The sequence below is a fragment of the Lepisma saccharinum genome, chromosome 29, assembly GCF_977018435.1.
Source record: "Lepisma saccharinum chromosome 29, izLepSacc3.1, whole genome shotgun sequence".
Taxonomy (NCBI): domain Eukaryota; kingdom Metazoa; phylum Arthropoda; class Insecta; order Zygentoma; family Lepismatidae; genus Lepisma; species Lepisma saccharinum.
The window spans coordinates 46,721,807-46,741,940 of NC_139257.1; the positions used below are offsets into that span (position 1 = coordinate 46,721,807).

Genomic DNA, 20,134 nt, shown 5'->3' on the forward strand with positions numbered 1-20,134 from the left:
AAAAATAAAAAAGTCTTGCGTACGCCAGTGCCCTCACATCCAGGGTTGCCCCCGAGTACTGCAAGCTCCAAAGCTGGAATCTAACTTACTCCTGCTACCCACTGTGGCAAACATCGAGAATAATTCCGTTCTGCAGTGTTTGATCTGCGACATGATAAAACGAATTTGATTTTATTGTAGATAGCATATTCTTTAATTAAATATTAGGCGCATCCAGAAAGTAAGTTTCCCTGGGGTCGTGCACAAAAAGGAAACATTATTTCATTCAATGATTTATTGCCCCAGTTACAGCACTTGTCCAGTTAATTGTCAACATAATTCCCGCCGGAATTCAGGCACTTGTCATACCGTAGGACCAACTTCTGTATACCTGCGTCGTATAAGTCCGCCGCCTGGGCGCCGAACCACTGTGTGACAGTCGTCTGAACCCTTCCTCGCTGTGAAAATGTTGACCGGACAGGAACATTCTTAGGTGCAAGAACAGGTGGTAATCACTGGGAGCGAGATCCGGGCTGTACGATGGATGATCGAACACCTCCCAACCGAACCTGTCCAGAAGGGCTGCAGTGCGCCTAGCCATATGGGGCTTTCGTCATGCACATTTTGCCGGCCTTCAGTAAATGTCCTGCACCAACGACGCACCATCTGCTTGCTCATGACGTCTGGCCCATACACCTGGCACAGCTGACGATGAATTTCTATCGGCTGTATGTTTTGTGCTTTCAAGAACTTGATCACCGAACGAACCTCGCACGCGGCGGGAGATGGAATAAGAGCCGCCATGTTTCATCGCTGCCGCGACGCTACTGAGGACTTTCGGGAGGCGTCTTCTAGGACATTCACTAGCCAGGGTATGTGCCTCTCAAGCATGCGCAAAACCGGTTTCAATACGCATGGCCTGCCACCTGTGGGCGAGTGGGAAACTTACTTTCTGGATGCGCCTAATATAATTAAGCACAAGGCACTCAACGATATTTACAAAATATTTGGCAGTGGTTATCTATATTTGGTTATATCGACATCGTTTTTATTTATTCAACTTCGAATTTTCTCCTGAAATTTGATAAAGTTTTAAGTCCACCTTATGATCACGTCATAAAATCGGGACTAGCCCACTGCAGGGAAAACCTTAAGATGGCAATAACTTCAAAATGAAATGCGTTGTAGGATGATGAATAAGTCATGTAGACGTTAACGGGCCATTATCAATTAACATTTTATCTGCACATAAACTTTTAACGAAGTCCTGAGGTCTTTGGATATAACCTTACGGCTGTCGGCTGAGATGACCTTGAACAGAGGCTCTGGGCGATTGGGAGAAGAAGGGAAACGACAGATGGAGCAGTGAACTCCTTGAGGAGTCTTTGTTCTCTGGGGCTATTGGGGACAGGTGTTTGTTTGGTCGTTGCTTCTGCAAATACAAATTCCACATGATCTGCATAATGACCTGTCCGGGGAACGAGTTGTCACATTCGAACCAACATTTTAAATGGATGGCAAAAGGAAGAATTATCAGACTGCTTAAATGCAGAATACGTGTGATGATTCTATAAGTACTCCTGCATTCAAGTAGTCTGCCATCTTCTATTTTGTCATTCTTTTCAAACTCTCAAATACTCTCACCATCACCCCATTTTCTGTCCTTGCCTGTAGTAGTTTCCCCTAAAAGTTGTATCGTAGAAATTGAGCAAACCAGCAAGTTTGACCAGACCAGTACCTTCTTATATACAATGCATGTGCAGAGATCCTTTCTTTACCCAGACTATAACACGTATGTAAAACAGAGGAAGTACACGGCTTCGACATCTGTCACCTTACATACAATGCTTGAGCAGAGACTTTGCATGCAACGTCATCAGTGGTAGGTCTTGTATCGCAACATATTAGCATTACAGTCCCAAATATTGAAATTAATTTGATTTAAACGAACCACTAGTGAAAAAACATCCATTTGCGACTTTAGTGCTGATATCATGTTGAGATCCACATACTACCACTGATGACGTTGTATGTGAATTAAAAAAACCTGTGCTCAGGCCTTGTAAGAAGGTCTAGGACTCGAACATCCGCTGTTTCTAGTGGACGGTATAGCCTGAACTAGTCTTAAGAGTGGGTCAAATAAGCATCATACCTATATAACTATTTGGATGAATATTTGTAGTCTAAAAGTTTCCTTACAGCAACTCAGTTCGAAAATGTTGCCAAAACCTTGCAGTTACCAGAACCTTAACAAGCTAATTCACTGAGAATATGTTGATGCGAGTTTTTTTTTCTGGAAGCTTATGTGCACGTTTAGGAACACCTAATCACTGTGACACGTGAAGCAAACCAAGTTCCATTTTTCCCGTAATGAGAGCGCCTGTTAACTCTGGCAGTCAAAACAACTAGTCTTTTTTTTCAATCTTCCTTCCGCATGGACGACTTCCAACGCACAAAAGCAAACCCTTTGACGTAATGCGTTTTCTTCGACGTCACTGCCCCAGAATCTCCGTTAGTCAATAGTCTACTTGAGGCGTTCATCTCGTGACGTCCATGCCTCGTGCACTTCGTCGCCTCTGATGTCCACGTTTCTGAAGGTCAACTCCTTCGAGGAAATTCGACGCACGTATTGTTCGCAACTTTCCTACAAAGCATATAAAACGAGAATAAAAGCGCTCCTGTTAGGATTCAGTTCGTTTCATTGGTAATGACGTTTATTCGCGGACGTCTGGGGGACTTCCCAGTGTATACTTGCGGCTTGTAAGCAAGAAACGGGTTCGCAGACTCTGACTAAGGGAAAAGATACTCTGCCTTTTTAATCAGCACAGTTTAAGCTCGGCAGGGAATTCCCAATTAATAGTATGCCACATAGTCTTAACGGCAGTGGCGTCGCTAGGCCCTTTTTAGGGGGCTTCAGCCCCCCAATCCCTCGATAAGCCCCTCCAATTTTTAGCTATTATTACATACAGTATTTCGAGAAAACATATTTGAACAATTGTTAATGCAGGAACATACCTCTATACATATTCTGGGAAAGAATCGTTTCGTTGTGACATAGTTTTTTTTTTAAAACCACACGTCATGTCTTTAGCTGGCAACAGTGCAAACGATCGCCGTCATTTGTTCTATTTTCACAACGGTTGCTACGCGAGGAAACGGTAGTGGTGCGTTTTGTGTTACGGAGTTTGTGATATTGTGTGTTTGTTATCAAAGCTTTTTGTGACATTTACTGTTGTTCGTACAACAATGGACAAATTGATTATTCGAAGTAAGCGCCTGAAATCGGAAATCGGAAAAGGAAGAGTGTCATGAATTGTGTGTGGATTGTGTTATTGATAATTTTGCAAGAAATTCGAACCGCAGAGTACAGCTGATACACAAAGACATAGTTCACCAGCATTAGAAAAACAGGACAAGAATATCCATCTGTTTTCATAAAAATTAATGCAGTAAGTCTATGTTAGTTTTAATTCCTTATGTTTGTAAAATATTATTGTCTTATTAATCACTTTGCTATTTTCAAACATTAAAAATATTTACAATAGTAGTAAGTCATGTATCTGGTTGCAGCCCCCCCAAAGCAGATGGCCTAGCGACGCCACTGCTTAACGGAAGGGAAGGATTTCCAGGTGACTATTCATCAGGGTTGTTAAAGATCCAGGAATTTTTAATAAATTCAATTCCGGTCCAGATAGAAAATCAGCAAGCGTAAATGCGTTATGGACCGTAAAGAACCTTTTAATCTGTAAAGTATTTCAATTCGGTCCAGGAACCTTTTTTCCGGATGGATTTAAGTTCTGTCGAGGAAGCTCCTTTCCGGATCAATGTAAATCCGGTCAAAGTTCCGTATTGAAATGAAACAATTCGCAACTTGGACCGAATTTAAATTGTGCGAGAAAAAAGGTTCCGGTCCTGTTACGAAACCCAATAGAACCCATTAGAATTTATGGGTTTCTGGTGCTTTAACAACCTTACTATTAATTTGCCACCTCGGTGGCCGACGTAATAGTTCCTACTCTCGTTGCCGATACTGAAGGTTCCGATTCTAGTCCTTAAGTATGCATATTCCTTTGTGTGAGGCGCCTTCGTCAATTTAATCTAATTATCCTCATCAACGCGATTAGCATAAAGAAGCAGAAAAACGATGAAAGATAAGAAACATGTAAGTAAGGAAATATTTTTTCGCATCATTATCATTCTACCTTTCTAGACTAACCTCGACGTTGATAAATGATGAATAGATTAAATAGATGCTGAAACGCAATGACATGCCTCACCAGAATTTGAACTCAGGCCACACTTTAGACGAAAGCATTTTTCTTAGCATTTATGCCATGACCAAAAAGAAGCTACCGTGTAAAGTGAGAAATGTTATGGCATTTCTCAAGGATAGGCTCGGTCCGTACCATTTTTCGTAGCGTAACCAATCAGAAGCGACCTCTAAGTCACGAGTGCAGTTGTAATGGCGGTCGCGTGAGATGTAAGCAACGCATCACTTCACACTTTTAAACGACGATAACTATTCAACCGAGAGGAATAACGTTTCGTATAAAACGGTATTAGGTACAAAAGCAATGGCACTGCTTAAATACATACTTTACAACGTTTACTGTACACGTATGGAAGAATATTTTAGTTATTTCAAATGTAAACACCGTGCACTCAGCATAGGTGGTGTAACTCGACGTGTCTTTCATGCTGTACATGTTATACATTGTAATCGCAAAAGCTAGCCGAAAAGTTACATGAAATGTTTGCGTGTAAAAGTACTATCTGCTATAAGATTTTTGAAAATTATTTACATAGCATGTATGCTAGCAAAAATGCTAAAGGAAATGCTTTCGTCTAAAGCCGGGGTTAGAACCATTGGCTTCGTGGTTCATTTCTCTCATCAATCTATCGTAGGGAAACGTTGACAGTACCACGAGTTTTTAGTTAATATCCTTTAAGTGATTGGCTAGGTACTTCATTCGAAGAGAAAATCCCCTTTTACACGTTTAGTCTGAAGTACCGACCACTTTGGTCGTGGTTGGTTCCTCCAGTTATGAAAAGGAGCCTTGGGTGCCGATTTCAGCCCATTTGTATGCTTTTCCCTATTCCTTCACACTTAAACACAGGTTTTAATGTTTTGAATTCGTTTCACATTCTTCAGAGCACGATATTGTGCCGATGTTGAAATTTAATATCTATTTTGCATAATGTTACCCAAAAATACCTTCTTTGGCATTTTGTACTTATTACAACTAGTTTGTCAACAGTAGAGTATAAATTCTTTGAGTTGTGAGTATTCCTTCAATACGTTCCTATAACCATCATTCATCATCATCTTCCCAATAGACAAAAGTAGCAGAAAAACGACATAAAAGTAAGAAAAATGCAATAGAATTTAAAAATTCAAGCCAATAAATGTGCAACTGACCAAGATATAATTCGTAAGAAATTCGAGTTCACTGCCCAATTTGGCTGGTTTTTTTCTATTTTATAGTAGCCTTTAAATACCTATTTGGATCAGTGGCGCAACCGCAGGGGGCATTTCCTTCCAACCTTGGAAGGAAATTAATTCTAGGGTGGAAAATGGGGGGCAAACATGAAGTAAAAATAAAAAAAAGCAAGACTAGCAGAATCTAAGACTTGCAGGATAAAAGGATACTCAAGATGAAATTATTTTTCACGTATTTCTTGCATTTATTTTCTTCCAGACGGCCAAGAGCACCTGCGGGGGGAGCAGATAGGGACAATCGGCCCCTCAATTTCAAATTTTATACTAATAAAAATACATTTCGTAAAATGTTCTTGCTCGCTTTGATCGCAAGTACTACTGTACTACTACTACTACTACTATCAACAGCACTATAAGGGGTCCCGGGTTCGATACCCAGTGGAGGCACATAGTGGTTCGGATCCCACTTTAAACTGTAGGTCCATTCCCGATTAGCCTTCCTGTGCATTAAAGTGGACTTAAAACACCAAATTAATAATAATAATAATAATAGAATAATTTAATAAAAGTTTATTATTATTATTGGGATGTTTATCCTGCTACTTGACCCAGACAAAACTTCGCAGTTGCGCCTCTGATTTGGATGCATGTTCTACACGTTTTAGTGTCTAAATCCACACTAATCACTAACAGCTAGTACTTCAATTCGATCAAAAATGCCTGTTCATTTAAACGCCAAAGCAAAGATGCAAGAGCATACCTGTATGGATCATAGAGCAAGGTGGTTTCGTTACATGTGGCCTTGCACTCAACACAAAAGGCAGATTCCTTCTTAATTCATGGAAAGAAAGCTTCATCATTCGACCGCTCTCCCCCCACATCATCCGCTGCGGTCGGTTGCGACAGGCGGCCTTGGAGACGGGGTCACCCGGGGGTTGCGCCCCCTTACGTGCGTTTTGGGATTTATATCGGCTTAAGAATACGCTTAATCGTCGAGAAATGCCATAAAGTTTCCCTTTTGTATTAGCCAGCGGCCTTCGAGGCACCGCGGTAGCTTGAGATTGCCCAACCGTCTCGGTGATTTGTGGTGTAAAATTTAGGTGCAACAATTGTTGACGAAAAAGGAAGTGTAATTACCGTGAAGGTCGGACCCTATGTAACCTATGTGAGACATCAAAACGCTGTGCATAAGTTTCCTTCGTTTGATTATTCCCTGGCGATTTTGCATTTTCGGTGGTGATTACAACGCGTGTGTGAGCAAGCAACTTACCAGGGTAAATTTATTGTATCCTCAAGACGGCTGAAATTTGCTAGTTCATTTAATTTGAATATTCGTACTTACGTATTCTGCATTGAGAAACATTGGTGAAGGTGGCATTTCGCTTATTTCACGGAAAGAGGCTCTATTTGCGACATATGGAGTAAGTTTTCTTCGTTTCCTTTTGCCTTCCGTAACACGCAAAATGGCGTTCACAGTTTCACTACCGTAGTCGGCATGCAGTGTTTCCACCCCACTGCACCCAAAAATACCTACGTAGCCCCACAAACCATTGACGCATAGCTCCACGAACCATTCATACATAGCCCCACGAACCATTTCCGGTAAGGTTAGGTTAGGTTGGATCACGTTTAGGTTTCAATAGATAAAAATTTGTTTCGAAAAAAATATGCGTAGCCCCACACACCATTCTCGCATAGCCCCACGAACCATTGACACATAGCCCCACAAACCATTTGCGGAAACGTACCTTCTTCAGTTACAAAAAACACGTGTTTGGAAACACTGACAGGCATTGACCGTGATTACGTCATCACACACAGGCAACATCCGGCTGGAAGGAAATGGATGGAACAGCTTTCGTGCATCGGTCACACATTTATATCGAAAAATAGATGATTTACCGGCAAAATTCAATGTACGATGCGAGAAAACACTTCCCCGAACTTCCACAAGTATAAAGAAACTGCATTCGGTGAGTAATTTCTCCTGTAAATTTGAAGAAATCCGTCTTGAGGATATAAGAAATTTACTCTTACCAGTAATCGCAAATGACTTATCACTACTAAAGTACTGCATCATGAGACAACTTTCGCTCGATAATACTCGTTCGAGGCTCGAACGTGATAGGCTCGAATGTACAGAATCAAATATAATTTCAATGTGACAACAATCGTAGAATATCCTTGGAAATATGTGTAAAAATCCGCACTTGCAGTTTCAGCCCATAATCACCTATTGAAGACTAAAATTGGTAAACGCTGTAAGTGCCACAATAATTCAAACACCGTTTTCCAAGTTAAACTGTCTTTGTGCCATGCTTTATAATGTGGTAAACGTGAAATGTGGCTGGTAGCCCTCTAAGTAGTTCAAAGGGCGTGTAAAGAGGTCACTAGTGTGCTCGTTATTACGGGCTGATGTGCGGAACGATGCGATTTCCCAACACTTTCGCTTTTGGCACTTACAACGTTTACCACTTTTAGTCCTCTATACATTATCATGCATTGTGTATTGATAAGATAGACTAAACTATATTTTAACATGGAGATTGTGACTATATTCACTTAAGTTTCAATTTCACTGGGCCTTTCACTTCACGATCCATATCTGAGGGCTCACTCCCACAGACAAATTACAGGCTTTTAGCTCGTTTTGCCTGTTCGAGCATTATTCGCTCGAGTAAAGAAACTGCCAATTCCGTACACTATCTAGCGTCATCCGTACTAACTATTAGACGCTCAGACAAGAAACCCTCGATGCAGCACACTAATCACTACACTTAGAGTATGGTACCCGCGGAGGGAAAAGGGGGGGGGGCTGCCAGGCACACCAGCTTTTCTTTCTCGACTTTTCAACTGTAAACACTTTTTATAAACAATTTAAATTAAATTATATTGTTCCCTAGAGTGTTCCCAATGTTTCTGTATTACTCTAGGGATGTGACGAAGCTGAAAATTTACCGATGCCGATGTACTCACCGATAATTTTCGGAACCGATACCGATGCCGATATTTAACCGATTCCGATACATAAGATATTAAACAGAAATGGGATGTTATTTTCAGCATGACAAAAATAAATTTGCTATGTACATTTCTATTGCATATCATATGTATATACATAATTATATATTCTCAAGAGATGTGAATGTACATTTGCATCTACAAAAGGTTATGTGAACCTATAGATTTAACATTAGTACACAAGCAGTTCTTTGAAATGCAAAATGAATTCCTGTTCTGCCAGATTCAACTTCAGAAACACGAGATTTGGAAGCACTTCAGGAAGTAACCTACTTCTTCTCTTATCGCAAATCTGTTCAGCAACACTGAACACTCAATCACTGAATACTGATGCAGCAGGTATGCCCAAGTATTTTCTCAGCACTTGCTTCAGGTTTGAATATTCATTTTTGAATTTCCAATACAACAGCAGATCCTGGTTCAGCAATGTACTGTTTTATTTCCGATTTATAGTTAAGTTGATCCTCTGAATGAGAGTTTGCAATAATCGTATTACAAAAACTCTACAATAATGACGAATCATAACCTAATTTTCAATAAATCTTACAAAACTAGAATATAAAACTTATTAGAAGGTAAAACCTCTAATATAATCTGTACCGGTTTAAATATCGGATTTTTTCCGATTCCGATACCGATGCCGATATGTCAATTTCTGCCGATTTTCATACATCTGTAATCGGCTTCGGCACATGTCTTGTTCATAGAATCATAAAGGGTACGTACGTAGGTGGCAAAATTAACACGGTGGATATATTAGCCCCTCTTCGGGATATATTCCGACATGACACTCATGCAAGTGACTTTGAATAATTTATTCTTGTATTTTGTTAATTATGGTATTTTTGTAATTACTATATAACCGCACCTTTATAAACGTTGATGATAAGCATTGATCAAAAATTAATATTTTTTTCTAGTTTCAGTAAATGATATAAATGTGCATGTCACTCGTGCACTTGGTTCTTGTCTTTCAATAATGATGGTATTTTTTTTAATAATTATATAACTGCACCTATGTAAACAACAACGGAAGCGAAAATGATTTCTTCAATTTTAGTGATAAAAAAAAATGTGTGCGCCTCTAAGCGCTCCCTCGGGTACGTAAGTAAGTTTCCTATACGACACTGGTAAGGAAGGGTATTTCTTTCCATTACTGTACAGTCACCGGCAATAGAAATAGGACACCAACATCCTGAAATAGTCGCTTCCCTGCTAGGCGCTATGTGTGTTGCCTACCTCTACGCAGATAAGTGGGTTTTAATAGCCGAAGGGTTAGGCAACACACATAACATCTTACAGGGAAGAGAGTCAGGATTTAGTTGTCCCCTTCTTTGCCGATTACTGTACATTGATCGCAAATTGTATTTTATATTTTTTTGACGAATTGCGCTATCCATATATATATATATATATATATATATATATATATATATATATATATATATAAAATGTATGTATGTATATTTGTTCCGGCATAACTCTCGAACACCTGGAGCAATTTCAACCAAACTTGGTACACATATGACTTACAATCTGGAAAGAAATACTGTGGGGGTAAGACACCTCTGGCACCCCTAGGGGTGGGGGTGGGAGGGGGTGACGTAAAAATAATCGAAAACGACCGATATTAGTGTGGAATCCATAGTTTTCGGGGTCGCTAAGATGAATAGTGACACTCCGAATGTCGTTCACCACCTATCGGCATGGAGGGTGAGAGGAAGTGAAAATAAAATGTAAAAAATGACCTACATTAGTGTCGAATCCATAGTTTTCGGAGTCGCTAAGCTAATTGGTGACATTCACGATGACATTCAGAGAGAGATAGAGAGAGAGAGAGAGAGAGAGAGAGAGAGACAGACTTGCTTTCTCGATCACGATTAACAAGTCTCAGAGACAGTCTATTAAGTAATTTTTCTCCCACGGACAACTTTAATAGAAGATTGGGATAAATAAATACCCGGGCAACGCCGGTTAATCAGCTAGTGATGAATAAAGAATAAAGAAAATTCTGACCAAGTGATACCGCGTGGGACATAAGAAAAGTGGGTACATTCCTTCCAAAGCAAAGTGACCCACAGGTCTGAAAACCCAGAAGAAACTGCGATTGGATTGGAACGTGCTGAACACGTCACCGTCCGAAGTTCGTCCTCAAACTGCTGCCCTGCTAAACAATTTCTTTTCTCTTCTGTTCTTATGGCATTGTAACAGAACCATCCTTTGTCACGCTCATCAATGCCTTTTAATAACAATAATGGCAGAAACCTTGTAACATTTTCCCCTCAACTCTGGAGTAATCACGGAATGACGCGAAGAAAACGCAAGGCTACGCAGAACCACACAAAAGACGCAGATTTGAAGTAAAGCCGCGTTGCTATAGAACGCATAAATATTTGCGTAATGGCTGACTCCAAAATCCATCTCGTGGCTGTTGTAACGGCTGACATGTTGATGCATATCGGCGGGTATTTCTGTTTCACAATTCCCCGACCTTCTGGTGTAGTCATATAAAATTTACAAGGAGCCGTGACGAAGCAGATTTAATTAAGCTCACAACTGCAATCCTTACAAATAACCTTCACGCAGCAACTCCTTTTTATCTCTCCAGAAGAGAAAAATGAATCGCTCTGTTATGCGTTAAGCTGTTGCGAGGAAAAGTGTTTCTGAGCGAGAACTCAAAGCAATATGCAACACATTGCGTCATATTCAGGCAACCAGCAGAGCGAAGTCAGATTTAGGGGCTAAGGCTTTGTAGGCCCGGTCCTGAGGGGGGAGCGGGGCACACGACTTTTGGGCGTCAAAATTTTCTCAGTGTGCAAGCGATTTACTTCGGGTCTCAGCGATTTGAAGTGTTCCAGGCAGGGCTGTTAAAGATATAAATATGTTCAAGTACTGTCATATAAAGTGAATTCTACAGTCAATGCAGCATTCGCTTCAAAGGTGATTGCAAAATGTTTTCAATTATTTCAATTACTCTTCTTACTTTATGCATTTCGTGTTTGAATTAATTACAGCTATCTTTGTACGTTCTCTTCTGCTTTCGAAATACTAAAAGAAATACATAATACAGTACAAGGGATTTTATATTACTATTAAGACTATTACTATCTTGCATTGCTGATAAATTGTTGTATTTTTTTTCAATAAGAACATACAACTAAAATCTCATGATAAACAATTACGTTGCTCCACATCTACTTAGATTTTTCAATAAAATCTGCTAACCAACGTGACGTTATATCCCATCAAGGAGTACCCTAATCGACCAACCTGTATGTATCTACCTTGATTACGCGGAGATCTGGCAACATGGCCCTCGGTTGCCATGGCAAACAGTGCTGCCATCTGTTATCGAAAAATTACCACAAAATTTAGCACGGCCTTAAAGGTCCAGAAACCCAAAAACTGTAATGAGTTTTATTGGATTCCGGTCCAGGACCGGAACCTTTTTCTCGCCAAATTTAAATTCGGTCCAAGTTGCGTATGTTTCATTTCAATACGAAACTTGAACTGTTGTTTACTGTTCAGAACCCATTTACACTTTCCGATTTTCTCTCCTGGACCGGAATTGTTTTCTTTTTACCTTTTTCAAAAAATGCCTGGACCTCTAACAACCCTGGTTCGAGGTCGGGTGAGATTCAAATCGACAAGTAACCGCCAAGTAATGATTATCAGTAGCATATCCTGTGAGCCTTGCGCATACTGGTATGAGAAATTTAGCAAACGCTCGATACTTCTTGGACTGGGAAATTCTGAAATATGTTTTCGACAAAATTTAAAATGTTTAAATTTCTTAACAAGTGAAAATAAGGCGTTTGTGTTTTTCTGGAGGTGTAAATGCATTGAATGTGTGTCAACAGAGAAATAGGCAGTAACAGGGACAACATTATTATGTATTGACCGTGAAAATTTGATCGACTATATATATTACATGTAGTTTTTTAGAAAGAAGTATAATGTGAAGGGGATAAGTGGTTATCAGGGATAATTAAGTTGAAGTTAGTGTAAAAAAATATGAAATGCGCTAATTTTAAGAGAATGCAAAATTGAAGCATTCCACCTAATAACGCTGTATGGCGCATTTCAGTGAATGCGAGAACAACGGATAAAACCTGTTGTGTGTTACTGGGCTACAGTAGAAACAACATAAAACCTTATGCAAACACAGTAGCAATCTTTGGGCAACATCCGACCTTATGACTGGCCAGCTTGTAGCCTGTAGAAGCAGCATGATTTCACTGGTAGCTCAGCACATTCCCAAAAGTGTCATCTGGTAACACACTTTCTTTTTAAATGTTTTAAAAAATGTTCTTCAGACACTAAGACATAACTGAAATATTCTAAAATATGTTAAAACTCTTTTTCAAAAATTAGAAATTCGAATTACGAATCTTTATATATAACTTATTTTATTAACGTGATTTTCTGTTTCCTCATTTCAAAATTTGTAGGAAGTATATATATCACAAGCCATGGTATATGAATAAAAATGTCGAAGGAGGCACATAAAATGTCCGTGCTTGGTAATGCGGGGGGTGGGGCAATCCTGCCTAGGGCGCGCCGAAATGTCTAGCTACGGAGCTCATGCGTGTAAAGTGTATTCAGATCTGATAGTAAGATAAGGAGGAAGGATATGTACTTCTGCAACTAATACTTCCACAGAATATCGGGATTTTGAAAAATTATCGTCCAGGCGATATCAACTAGACGATCTATCGTGACGATATTTTGGCGATATATATCGTAACAATCTGTAGAATTGTTGAAATGTAAAGCACAAAGACCTCCGAACGACAGACATTTAGCCGTCACCTTTCCAGTCAGGAAATATTTTAAGAAATGTCTTGTCAGATTTTGAAGAGCTTCCTCGAGCTTCCTGGATCGCGATTGTTGCAAAGAGGTGCAAACAATCGCGATCATGGAAGAGTCGTCAGATAACTGAGTCGGCGATATTGAGTAAATTGAGTTGGAATAAATGTCTGGGAGGAGAGGGGTCAGTGGTCAGTTCAAAACGAGCAATTCTAAACGGGCAGTCAGTCGAGCAGTCGTTTTTAGTACGGAGCGTCAGGCAGTTCGTGACGAGCCTGAAATGGAGCAGGGAGAAGTACGGTTCAAGGAAGACAGACTCTTGTACAGTGGCCTTCAGAATCAAACTTCACAGAACTTCGACTGCAGTGTAGAGACAGGTATACCATTATTCTCAGCCATGCTGATCCAATCTGTAGGGGTTTAAACTCAAGTGTTGTGTTTGCCATTCAACTGTGTAGATATCTGTACCTTTTGCTCATTACCAATAGGCTTACCATGAAGAGCGAGTGCTCAAATGAAGAGGATGAATGATACCTCGAGTTACATCACCCACCTGAATGGTTAAAGGTTGTTGCTTCGATCCTACGAACCTCAGAGTTCGTTACGATATCGCCGATATCGCGATACAGAAGACATACCATATCGTGTCGTCTGTGACGATATATCGCGATATCAAATTTTCGATATGGTTCATCCTCAGACGCTGAGAATAAGAAGTCGGCAAACGACCAAAAGTGTATAAAATCTTGGTAAAATAGTGAAACGAGTGGTGTGATCGGTTTGTGTTGTTCGGACTTAGGACATGGTTCTCGTGCATCAGAATGGTAAATATGGGTTGTGGAAGAGCGTGACTCCGAGTTAGCCTTTCCACATTTTCCCTTTCGTTCTCCTCCCAAAAGAAATTGCCCAGAGAAAGTAAGCGTGAAAGCACTTTTCCCACGCGATATGAAGAAATAAGCAAGTCGCGCACATTCAGTCGGAGACAATGACGCCGTGAGAAAGAAATGGTGTCCTACGGAATCGAGCAGGAAATTGCGGCAAAACGTACACGACAGGAAGGACAGTGCGGAGAAGAGAACATGCGCAGCGAGATGTACTCACCTGCGGGACACGCCAACACACCCATGCAGGCAATGAAGCAAGGCATTGCAGCGAACCATTATCACGAGACGGGAAAGTTGATCTCAGAGGAACCACACGACACCCATACCGGGCCGTGGCTCAAGAGTTCTCATGTTGGCGGTGTAATTGGGGGTGTTGCACCACAACCCACGGTGTTTTTATTGGTGCACTGGTCTTGGGCAACCACACTGAGGGACACACTATTGCTGAAAAACAAAAATCTGTCTTCTGGGGTTTCCTTTGTAGTAACGAGCTACGACCACACCTTCAGTTCAACAACAAATTCTCCTACACAAGCACAGTTGTTGCAAAACTGGATAAAATATTGCAGACACGACTATCACACTATAAGTGGCAAATTCCTGCCATACCGCACCTTCCAATAGTTATATAGTTGCACCCGGATAATACACCTTATAGACATTCCTTAGACAGCTACTCACACCAAACTTCATTGCGATAAACACACAACCATCAAGGTGGATGTCGTAATTCTCTACTACCAGAAGCCAAGGGACCAACTGGCAATGCAGGGCCCATGGTTCGCCCGCTGACCTTAGATGCATCTTGGTATCGACTCGCATCGGAATTGCCGATTTAATGGACATCAATAGGACGCCTCTGCCCTTTTGGAGACAACAATGAGCAATTAGGCTGGGGGAGTGGGTGCGGCAATAAACGTGCAACAATGTAGTGTTGATTAATTACTTGGTTTCCTGCTTCTGGTCTATTAATAGCGAGGTGAGCACTGTGAGTGTAGCCACAACAAGTACGAACGCAAATATACACATCAGTAAGTTTAGATACCGAAGAACCATGGTGTTTCAAATACCAGAAGGGTATCGTGTATGAATGAATGGGTTAAACGTTTTGGGTGTATGGGCAGGTATGGCCATTTTCACCCTTCTAAGTATACGAGGAAAAGTCCTTTGGTCTACAACCCTTACCTTGAAGTTCACAAAAAGGTGTAAAGAGCCCTTCAGAAAGGTCTAAAACTCAAGGTTGTAAAGTGACCTGCACAGGGAGACACAAAAGGTAAGGATACACTAACAAATCCCTCACAGACAGTGGAAAAAGACCCGCTCTTCTCAAAAAACACATTTTCTAAAACACTGTCATCATCTCTCAACTTGGATGATAAAACTTTGGGAAGTTTTAATTCCTGTCTGAGAAAAGTATTCGAAAAGAATATACAGAACACTTAATACAGCATTGCATACACGACCAGTGTTGCCACAAGAAGGGAAATTTCCCTTTTGCAGGGAAATTCGGACCGAAATTTTAGCCAAAAGGGGAAAGGGAATTTCGATGAAAAATATCGCAATTTCAGGGAAATTTTAAGATTTCTGACTCTACCTTATTACAGTTTATGTTAAGTTCCAGTTTCATATTCACATTTTTATGTTTTTCTGTTCCTTCCTATTTCTGCTCTCTTGAATATAAGCCTGTATCTATTTATATTTCTTTTAAGTTTATTGTATATAGCTTTTCTGTATCTTCGGATAATTGTAACGATGAGAATTAACGATTTAATAGATTCCTGACCATAATTCAAACCTGGGACATCTGACCAGAAAGCGATGAAGCTGACATGAATGTGAAAAATTTGTGTAACGTTCTTTATTCATACGAACATGGACCAACGGAAATTTTACTACTACCGCTGCTGCTGCTGCTACTACTGCTGCTAATAATAATAATAAGTATTATTATTATCATATTTGTTTAGGTGAAGGGAAAAAATGGGCCCAAAAGGGAAATTTTGCCCCTTGGAAAGGGAAATTGTGTCCTCAGATTGTGGCAACACTGTACACGACACCATTGTAGGGTCTAGCCCTTGCAGCAAATGACCATGAGTGAGAAAAATTGATGCACTGCAATATATAGATAATTCAAATCTGTTCGTTGATACATTCGCTCGAAATGTCTTTAGGGACAATTGTGGTACCCTTCCGCCTGCACTGTGTAGGATAGGGAGGTCCGTTCTCCCTGTCGATGAAAATAAATCATACAACAAAAAGGTCACATTAATCAATCTGTAGATCAAATAAATGCTCTACAACGCCATTCACCCGGGAAATCTTCATATACATCCCCTTTCCTTTGGGCAGGGGATGTTTATATCGAAACAGTAGACACACTACCACGTGGGATCTCCCCGATATCGCAGTAGCAGCGCCTTGTTATCAAGAGGTCTCGGGTTCGATTCCCGGTGGAGGCACATAGTGGTTCGGATCCCACTTTAAACTGTGGGTCCAGATCCGATTAGCCTTACTGCGTATAAAGTGGACTTAAAACACGAAATCAATGAATCAATCAAGTAGGTACCACGTGATCATTGTCTATCTTCATGAACTAAATATGGGGTGCTGATTGAAGCTTGAAACAAAATACTAAGTCCTAACTCTCCAATAGAAATATATTTCTGAGTTACCAAAATTATCCTTATTTGCATACTTGCAAGGTATCTCTCGTTCTATGATTTCCTGCGACCGCTACTATTTGCTGCACTAATCATCTAAGCTGAAAGCTCTACAACGGTCGGCGTCAAATATCGATATTTCGGAACCTTCTGGAGCTAGATACGCCAACTTTGGTGCTTACGAAAGACTTTACAACAAGAAGATCTTTGTGAAAAATTGGATATCGGAACTCGCTGCGATGCTACTGTTTCTAGGTTCGAATCCTAAATCAGAAGGATATTTCTTAACGTTTTTGTCACCCATGTATTTCATCAATTCTTTCTTATGGGAGTGATTAACTTGGAACCAGAAAAGCAGTCGCAAATAATCAGAATGCGAAAGAGATACAACTGTAGATACTTTATAAACAGGAATGGCTGCAACGATAAAATGTAGCGAATGGTCCACAAAGTCAACATGATTAAAAGACATGTCTTCACTTACCGACCTGCTTTCGTAAAGTATCAAATGCCAGTGGCGAATTTACGATTTCATTCCGGGGTCCTAAAATGTATGCAAAGGTATACATCTCCAGCCTCCACATTCCACAAGATTGGATTGGCACATCGCGCTACGGCACCAGGGGTCACGGGTTCGAATCAGAGCCTGGGCCTGGATGTTTGTCCATTCATCAATTTCATCATGTCATCACTCTTCTTCGCAAATTAGCCAAAAGTTGCACAAAAAGCGAAGTAAAATAAAAGAAAATCAATCAATCAAGATAGGGTTACAGCTTGTGACATCCATAATACACGAATAGTTCTTTACAAACAACAATAAAAAAAGTAAAGAAAACCCCTATGGATTTTACAAATACAATGAAGCGATGAGTTGTGGAGTTCGGGCCCCACCATTCTCAATTTCGGTCATACTGGAGGTGATGTGATCAGCACCTCGCTTCGACTTCCTTTACTTGCCATGGTTTACATTCAAGTACCCATTCATTAGAGCTTGAGTGAACACCAGAGCCAATTTATGCAGGGGGCATCGTCAGAGAAATTCCCATTTGATATCACCCAGTCCAGGTATCGAACCCAGGTCGCCCGCGTGTCAGGCAGACGGATTTATAAATAAGCGTGCAAAATCGACAAGTGATGGTAACCGTAAAACTTTTATTTTTAGGTTCGAATACATTACGGAACACAGGCCACTCCTTACTTCACACCCTTTACAATGTTTAACTGGCTAAGTTTTCTGTTACAAAGACACCTTTTAACACGATCCAAAAATCCCAGAAGATGCCGCAACACGTGTTAAACTTACTTCACGCCTTCCATTGTGCGTGTAAGGACGCAGCGAAAGCCTTCTCTCAATGGCGGACCGGTGCAGAGGTGGGTGGAGGAACAACCATGACTTTCACATTAGTTGGTTAACCTCGTCCTTGGGCATACTCTTGCTTTTATTCTTAGCTTTCTTTTTGATATTATCTTCGTGGGGGCGAATCTGCAGAATTATGTAATGCAGGAACCTGTCAATTGAATTAGTGTGGCTGCAACGCCACGTTAGCGACGAGCAAGATTGCGGACTTAGACGGCATGAGAAAACAAAATTCTTACTTTCTTGGTCTGAAGCAAGCGACAATTGGAAATACTTAGAACCTCCCCGATGGCGCAGTGGTAGTGTCGTCGGCTTGTACTCAAGGGATCCAGGGTTCGATACCCGGTATAGGCACATAGTAGTTCGGATCCCACTTTAAACTGTAGGTCCAGTCCCGATTAGCCTTACTGTGCGTAAAGTGGACTAAAAACATCAACTCGATCAATCAATCAACTTGCACTTTCGCGCGCTTTAAACTTCGTGGTGTTCGATTCAAATCACTAGGGACATTGAATTTTCGCGATGCGCGAAATCGCGAAATGTGAAATAAAGATGCAATTTTGAACATTCCGGACGTAACTACACCCCCAATGATGAAATATGCATGAGTTTTATTCGCGAAGTAATGCGAAATGTGTGCTTTTCCACGAAATGAACGCTTTTTCGCGAAATAACCGTGAAATATTATGAAATTAAGTAGAAAACACGCAAAAACCGGCAATCGAGGTTGTGTGCGCAAACTGTCGATTTGTAACGAAACGTTTGCCTATAGTTTCCTACCACTTGCAACTGAAGAACGTTTTATCTTCGATCACATCAGGAAGATGCTGCAAATTGGGATTTCCCATGCACATGATCTCAGTTCGAAAACTTCGCTCCCTGTCAAGCTACATTCCTTTCTTCTCCCGAATGTCTACTCAACTTCCAGTTTCATTGAACTTGCTAGCTGTAGCAGCGATAAGATTAGTCTGTTTTTCTTTCGCCGCTGGTATATACCGCTGATCTAACATTTTATTTACCGCTCCCCTCAGTTTTTATTTACCATAAATTTGTCTCCCTACAAATCACAAACTCTGCAACTAATACTTGATCTTGTTGTTTCATTATATGTAAAATGCAACGTTACCGTGCGACATTAATTTCCACTGGAAATGTGATTTCAACTCGGCATATGGCTTATTTGCAGTTTTATCTGGAGCTAGCAAATCACTCAATACTTGAAATAACTTTGATCAGGAAATAGTAACCAATATAGGCCTACATACCTTTCTTTCTGCTCCAATATCATTCGCTAAGCAAATCTTCACTGTTAAAAGTAATCGTAAAATTTTACATTATTCTACTTTAAATTTTATTTATTTATTTATTTGAGAAAATTTCAGATACAGCACAGGTGGCCATTTTACACTGAAATTGTCAACAATGAGAAAGCAATAATTATAATAAGCATAAAGATAAAAAATAAAATAAAATAACTAAATAAAAATAAATAAGAAATAATTAAGAGTAACAAACCAACATAAAAGTGAATAGCAAATGAACAAAAAAATAAGTAAGAGATTGCACTATGTGATATTAATTACAAGTATTTCTTCTGATAGAAGACCGAAAGGCAAACTCGGAGGAAAATATATCAATATTTGAGGGGAGATCATTGTATTGTGTGGCAAGTCTATAAAAGAGAGATCTTTTTTGAATTTCCAGTCTAGTTTTTTTTGTATAAAATAACCTTGTATTGCGAGTTGTGCGCATAGGTACTCTAAAGTGGAATTCCTCAAGGAGTGTGTTGCAACGGATTTTGCCATTCACAATTTTGTATAAGTAACTGAAATCATTCTGCAAACGTCGCTGATAAGCAGTTTGTAAGTTTAGAAAAGACAAGAGATGCGGAGATGAAAAATTGCGTAATGAGGGAACCCTGTGACGGACTATAGCTAGGAAGAAGTTAAAGACTGAATCGATTCTGGAGAGGTGAGTGGGACAT

At 40.2% G+C, this 20,134-nt stretch overlaps 1 protein-coding gene across 7 annotated transcripts in view; it reads right to left on the minus strand.

The window, feature by feature from the left end:
- Positions 1-20,134, minus strand: part of snu (ABC-type transporter snustorr) — a 490,105-nt gene that overhangs the window by 119,494 nt on the left and 350,477 nt on the right. Inside the window, exon 1 of one of the 7 annotated variants that reach the window (XM_083114469.1) lies at positions 14,351-14,424. The exons of the other annotated variants lie outside the window; for them this stretch is intronic. Within the exon in view, the coding sequence (XP_082970595.1) occupies positions 14,351-14,409 (59 nt within the window). The 5' untranslated portion in view covers positions 14,410-14,424. Of the gene's footprint in view, positions 1-14,350; positions 14,425-20,134 lie in introns of those variants that run through there. 7 annotated transcript variants of the gene reach the window in all.